The sequence below is a fragment of the Nothoprocta perdicaria genome, unplaced genomic scaffold (genome assembly GCF_003342845.1).
Source record: "Nothoprocta perdicaria isolate Ctin4 unplaced genomic scaffold, notPer1 scaffold_73, whole genome shotgun sequence".
NCBI classification, from domain to species: Eukaryota; Metazoa; Chordata; class Aves; order Tinamiformes; family Tinamidae; genus Nothoprocta; species Nothoprocta perdicaria.
The window spans coordinates 2,521,667-2,528,595 of NW_020456010.1; the positions used below are offsets into that span (position 1 = coordinate 2,521,667).

The window sequence follows — 6,929 nt, forward strand, 5'->3', positions numbered from 1 at the left end:
AGGCGGCCGTTGGTGCCCGCCCCGCCCCGCGGTGGCCGTTGGTGCCCGCTCGCAGGCGGCCGTTGGTGCCCGCCCCGCCCCGCGGTGGCCATTGGTGCCCACCCGCAGGCGGCCGTTGGTGCCCCCGCGGCCCCGTGGCGGCCGTTGGTGCCCGCTCGCAGGTGGCCGTTGGTGCCCGCCCGGCCCCGCGGCGGCCGTTGGTGCCCGCTCAGCCCCGCGGCGGCCGTTGGTGCCCGCTCGCAGGCGGCCGTTGGTGCCCGCCCCGCACGCGGTGGCACCCGGCCTCGCGCCTCACGGCCCTGATGGCTCTCGGGGCCGCACTTCCCTCGGGACGTCGCCTTCTTTGAAGAGAAATTGGTATTGGCGCTTTTGTGACCCTGCCTGGGGTTTCGGGACGGGAAGCCTCTGTATCGGGCTGTTYAGGTTTAAACGCTGTTTCTTCTTCAGTTTGCTCTGAAATGAGGCACTGCTGAATCACCTCCAAAGCGGCAGTGTTATGAGAGGTCATCCTGAGAGTGGACCGGTCATGGCAGGAAAGTTCTTCTGAGAGCAGCCCTCTTAAAAGGCTTTTGTTTAAAAGCTAATGTCACACGCACCCCATTGCCTCTGTGAATTACCGGATTCAGCCCATGGCCCAGACAGACACGGGGGATGAGACAGGGATTTCTATCGGCGACTGGAAAGGAAGACGGAGCTGAGAAGGAGGTTGACTTTTGAAATTCAGCCCTGGTTTCCTGGCAGCTGTTGAAGGGCCATAAAAAAGGCAGTGGTTTAACACTGGGTGAGCATCAGGATCTTCAAAGCACTTTCTTGTTTGGGAAAGATGTAAGGAACTCCTCAGAATTCCTGCCTGTGTGTGGAGGGGTGGAGGCTTCAGCCCGCTCCAAAGAGGGAATAGGAAGCTCCAGATCTTCATCCAGCGGATATTTTTCCCATGCTCTTTCCTCCCACACAGCAGCTCCCTCCCTTCCCTTCTGGAGCAGCAACAGGCAATAGTTTCAGCACAGACAGTGCTTGGCTTACTGAGGTTTGCTGGGTGCAGCTTGTGAATTAACTTGCCTTTTTTAAAAAATTTTAATAAAGGAAATATTTTGGAGAATAGAAACCTTACCAGAGCAGTGTTACTGTGAAAAGTCTGTAGTGTGAGAGCAATGACCTCTAGTTCCCTCGGCAAGCTTTGCCTGATGAGCAAAGCACTGGGAAGTTAAATGTGCTGCTTGGTTTAGGGAAAATAAAGGCTACACTCGCACTTACATGCAACTTAAAAGCAGTGTTTAACTCTAGGAAACACAGCTCTTACTAGACATCTTTGCATCTCTTGCCATCTCCTAATTGCATTCTCTCCAATGCAAGTGATAATTATTTTAATTCTTTAATTTCCTGACAATTTCTATCTAGGAGTCTTGGTGCATGTTACAGACTGATGCTCTGAGCTTCTCAGTCTCCAAGTAAGAAACATCTCGCCTGACATAGAGGTAATGATGGGTGCAGGAACTGCCTTGTGATGTACTGGGCCAATGCAACAAAAGATTAAAACCCAGCATTCTGATTCTGTGTTTTTATGTTAATTCCTGACCTGTACATTCTYATGCAATCACCAAGAACCATTTGTAAAAGCAAGGAGGTAAAAAAYGCAGGATAACCTAAGCATATAATTTTCCCAATTCTCCTGAGCCACTTTATACTGTTCATTGGCTTCTGATTAAAGTAGTTTTGAAGTGATTTATAATATGGCTATATAATACTCCTAGAAGAAGTGGGCCTGAAAAAAAGCATCTTCTTGTTGGAAGATGATGAAATTTGAGCTGATTGTCCCTTGAGATCAGACATGATTTTTTTTTTTTACCTGAAACATTTCCTTGAATGCTGCTAACACGGTGAGGTTTGATAAAAATTAGTATCTGAGATACTGGCCTCTAATTCACCCGARCCTTAAAGAAAGATGATCAAAATCAGGACATAGATTACAGAACTTTCTTCTGATTTTTCCTAGAAGGCACACATCAGCACTGTGTATCAACGTGCAGTTTCTGAATAGGTTTTGTGCACTGTCTGGAGAAGGAAACCAAATAATCACTGGTAGCTGCRTTAGAGAAATCACCTCGGTGATCTGCTTAGTAGGAGCTGGAAGGGCTCGTTGCTACTGCTGTTCAGCTGTGCAGGAGAAGTAGCAGCTCTAAGACTGGTCATTATCCTGCCGGAGAGCAGAATAGGAATGGAAATGACCTTATAGTTCCAGGCAGTTGCTTAGAATGCTTCCTCTTTCCAGCCACTGTTGCTTTGGCCCTGTTGGGACTGGTGTTGAGTGACTTGGGGCTTTTTTTGGGGGGGGAGCCGAAAGGGGGGGAGTGTGTGTTCAGATTCTCCTTTCACGGGAAAAGTTATTGTGCAACGTCAGCAAAACTGTCTATATTTGCATAGAACTAGATCAAAAACCAAGGGTGGGAGGTAGAGCTGGAGTGTACAGCATAACCTTAATATGCTCCAGAAGTCTCCCATTAGTGAAATGACAAACTCGAGCCCTTGGAGAGCTTGCAACTTGGGCAGGCTGCAAGGAATGAAGCAGCTGCATGTCACAGCTTTTGTGAGTATGAAAGCAGCGGAGCTGTCTGCAATTACGTCTGTCCTTCCTGCCAGGGCTCAAGGTGACAGGGAAGTTCCTCTGATCAGTGATCAGTGAAGAGCTGGTGAATACTCCAGAGATGGATGAGCCTGTGTGACACTGGACATGTGCTCTGGGGAGACCATGGACTTGTACTGTATTGCCCCAGAGCACAGATAGGGGAATTTAATCAAGCTGAGCTTGATGTGCTGCATCTTCTCTGTGAACTTGTTCAACAAAAAGAAGTCTGAATCCAGAACTCATTCCTGAAAGCATGAATATCCCTGTTTTCCTCTCATCTTTCCCACTTGTCATCCTCCAGGCATTTCCTTTTGTTCTTTGATTGTAGCTAGTTTGGGGCAGAGAGTTTATCATTAGCTATTTTTATAAGAGAGGCTGTGTATGTGTTCCMCAAGCCCCCACATGCACAGGCTGCTGGATGTTTTCAGCGTGTTGGGAGGCGTTAGGAGACTGGGTAATCCCGAGGGCTTTCACCACCCGGCACGGCACAGCCCTAGACCTGATAGCCTTGCTTCTTGGTGGACTGCTCCCAAATGAAACTCAGTAAGTGCTCCTCATCCTACTAGCACTTTGTCAGAGGAACTATTCCAAAAGCTTATAGTCCTGTCTGTAAAGCAGTGTGTGGAATTGCAGCAAGAACCACGGGCATCTCAAAAGGGCTTGCAGGTCATTGCAGATCTCCAAACTGCGGGAACCCTGCACTGAAAGGGAACTCAGTTTGCTGCCCAGAGGACAAATGGACAAGCTACTTGTCACACATTCACATCAAGCTGCTTGCTACTTGTTTCCCAATAGCTCTGCGCATAGTTTGGTGGTTGCCACTAGCAAACAACACAAATTTGTAGAGGCAAAGTTCAAGAAGTTGTTTGACAGCTTGGCTTTTGACAGCAGATGGCTGTAGCGCTTCAGTGACTGGATTCTTCTGTTCTTCTACCTTGTGAACGGTTCTTCTACCTATTTTTTCCATTTTGCCCAAGTACTGAAGTTTCTGAGGTATATGCAGGTTTTGCAGGAGCCTCCATCGGTTAGTCAGAATTTGTAATCACAATTTAGGGTTGGTAGTGGCTGAACTATGATATTTTTGCTTATTCCAAGTATGGCAAAGATGCGGTCCAGCTTGTGTCTGTATGAGTGGAGACTGCATGGGAGATTTATGGGTGCCTTGTCTTGTGAAGTCGCTAGCTCATGTTTTAAATGGGACCTTGCAAAGAATGTGACAGCGCAAGGATGCTGCAAAGATGGCAAACACCTGATTCTGCCCCACATTAAGTAGTGCTTGGCTTTACTGCAATTCCAGCTGTTTGTCTTTAGTGGAAACACGGAGCGGAGTGAGTGAGAAGTTAGCCAGCGCTGAAATCTCCTGAGTCCTTAAAGGCTGCGAATGTTTCCTTTGCGCTTTTATATTGCAGCCAGCATCAGTTTGTCAGAAAGTTCAGTGACTGTCTCAGAACGTAGCGGGTTCTTGCTGTTTATTTAGTGATTTGTTTTTGTGTGTGTGTGTGTAAAACTGGAGGGTACTTTTAACAACCAACAGGTCAAAGATGACACAGGAATTATGTTGTGGATATTGTGAGATCAGCRACCTGTGGAACTTACTGCTGAAAGAGACGGGGGAAATGGTGGGGTCCAAGAAATTTTTCAAAAGTACAGACAATACAACCAGAAGACACAGGGAGGCAACAGGTGAAAGGCCCAACTCGCAGCTCCTACTTTTCCTAGGCTGGGCTTTGAACCATGTTTCTCTGGTCATTCCACAGGCCCTTATATGCATTYACCCCATTGCTTCCCTTCCCTCGGGCCCTTGGCGATTGCAGCTTGCCCTCAGCCGGGTAAGAAAGCRCACGTGCCGCTGCGAGCGAGCGGGAGCCCAAGGCCGAGCAAACACGGAGCGCCCGCCTCGCTGCTGCCCCTCGCCTTCCTCCTGGCCCCTGGCAGGGCAAACACGAGCGCCCTGCTCTCTGCTGCCCCTTGCTTTCCCCTGTTTGCCCGCCTAGCAGGGCAAACAAGCAGCTCCGGGAGCTCCACGCAGCCTCGTCCAACAGGGAGACCTGTTGGAGGGACTTGCTGTTTTTAAGCGCTTCAGCCACTGTCGGGCCGGTGTCAGCTGCGACTGAAGTTGGCCAGGAGTCCCTGGGAGGGGGAGGACTGACTGGCAGCTGAGAGCAATCACAAAAGCCCGTCTCCAGGCTAACTGCAACATGAATATGCATGAGTCACAGCATAAACTGATGAGCCTAAAATTATCTGYGATGTTGAATTTCTGTCTAGTTGGCCCGATACATTAGGGCTTACTCTGGAAGTRGCGGTTTTGGCTTTGGGTGCAGATGGGCTCACAGCTGCACTCTAGGCCAAGAGTATCCTAACAGCTCCAACTGCAGTTTTAGTGATTTGGGCCTGGTGCTTTTGCTTTTCGACAAAGGAGATTCAGCAGGAACCTTCTTGCCCACATTTTAGCTTTTAGCTGTTACTGGTTTGGTGCTGAAGCTCAAGTGCTCTTCTCCTGGCAGTTCCYTGCCCTTAGTGTTGAGTCCAAGCTGATACTGCTGCCCTCTCCCCTCCGGCACTGTTCCCAGGCTGTCATGTCAAGCACAAAACAAATACTCAGTGGCTCAGAGCTCCTTGCATCCAGGAGAAATTGCATTTTCACACTGGCTCAGAACCTCCTCTGCCGAGCCAAAGCAAAATTAACACTGAAACTAATCCCTTTGCCCTTACCACGCACGCCCCCTTCCACCGAGGAGCCAAAAAGAGTGAAGAGAATTAACCTTTTCTGTAGGTTTCTGAGACTGGTAATACCCTGCTTTTAATTTTCTTCTTTCCTCTTTTCCAGTACCTGAATCAGGGAAAACAATTTTTCCCTAGGTACCAGAAAGTTGGAAAATAGATTTTCCCGGGCTGCCGGAAAGCGTCTCCTTCCTCTTTTCACTGCTAATGCTGGGAGCTTGAGAAGGACTTTTTTATCGGTACTTATTTGCACAGGACTGCCATATAGCTTGGACAGCCTATTAGCCAGTCCGAGCAGGTTGTAGGTCTTGTTGGAGTAACTGCTGCTCACTCTCAAGAGGAGCCCGGAGTAGCTGTTCCCACTCCTAAGGTAAAGAGCTCCGTGGTGCAAACGGCACTACCCTCCTATCTGTGGGAATATGCTGCTGAGTGAAACGAGAAACAAGCATATAGAAAGTGAGGGCAGCCTATAATGCTGAAGTGACCAAAAATAAGAGGGCTTTAAAGGTTTGGTCCCTTTGGCTCTTCTCTTTTCTGGTTTCCGAAACTCCAGTGTGCTGATGCAGCCTCGTGCACTGTTAACTTGCCAGGCAGAACGCACCACGATCCTTCTCCCAGTTTAGGGACATCTTGCCCTAGGAACGTGGCTTTTCTCTCATCTGCCCCTTTTCAATCCAGGCTCCTGGACCGTCCAGCTGGAAAAGGGAGGTATGGTGGTGGTGCTGAGGAGCCTGCTGTGGCTGGGACTGACCTTCTACCACGTCCCAATGACCAAGCAATACGGCTACGTCTACTTCGGCACTGGTGAGAAGAACTTAGACCTGCCCTTCATGCTGTGACCCTGCTGCCTRGGCTCAAGTGTGTTTAGATTTTATCCTGTGAAATGTGTTTATTGCCTATTCTAATAAATATATGAAACTTCTGCACTTTGGACAGTATTCTTTTTTTTTGGTCTGGACTCTGTCCCCRATTGTTTCCTAGGACTTCACTGTGTGTAATCCTCCCTCAGCTCCATAGTGAATTAATTCCCTGTAACGTGGCACTGCAGATCCTTTAGATAGCAATGACATTTCTTCCAGGAAGGGCAGAGCCCTAGGTCAGAGATCAAACCTAGGCCAGAGCCCATGCCTACAGAAAAACTCACTTGGAGGCGACACGAATGAGAGCCGGCTGCCATCCATGAATCACAACCTCAAATTGAGTTTCTGCCTTGGAGTCAGAGGAGAAGGCTCATGCATACTATGGGGAACCCTGTACTAAGCCCTGAACTCCAGAAATACATGTTGGAGAGAGATGGGTATCTTGTTTTTCAGATACCAGTGTTCACCAAAAATTACGTTTTCTTCCAGCTCCTGGCAGAAAATGGTATTGTTGAAAAAAAAAATCAGCTGCAGCCATCACCTGGTCGTTTGCCAAACCCGCTCAGCTTTGTCTCAAGGCAGTCGTTACCCAGTGGTAATGGACTTCACTAATGAACTTTTCCATTAGTAAGAGTCATTGAGCAGAACTACTGGAACTAAAAGAAGTTCTGTGCGCAGGAGAAGAAAGAATGATCTTTTCCATTCTGCAGGAATGTGGGTTT

At 48.5% G+C, this 6,929-nt stretch overlaps 1 protein-coding gene across 2 annotated transcripts in view; it reads left to right on the plus strand.

The window, feature by feature from the left end:
- The window catches only part of RSPH9 (radial spoke head 9 homolog), a 19,744-nt gene extending 13,470 nt beyond the window's left edge, over nt 1-6,274 (plus strand). Inside the window, exon 5 of one of the 2 annotated variants that reach the window (XM_026051207.1) lies at nt 6,026-6,274. In XM_026051207.1, the coding sequence (XP_025906992.1) occupies nt 6,026-6,186 (161 nt within the window). In that variant the 3' untranslated portion in view covers nt 6,187-6,274. Of the gene's footprint in view, nt 1-1,398; nt 1,487-6,025 lie in introns of those variants that run through there. The other variant, XM_026051208.1, reaches the window with a different exon arrangement.
- Nucleotides 6,275-6,929: the final 655 nt, after the last annotated feature.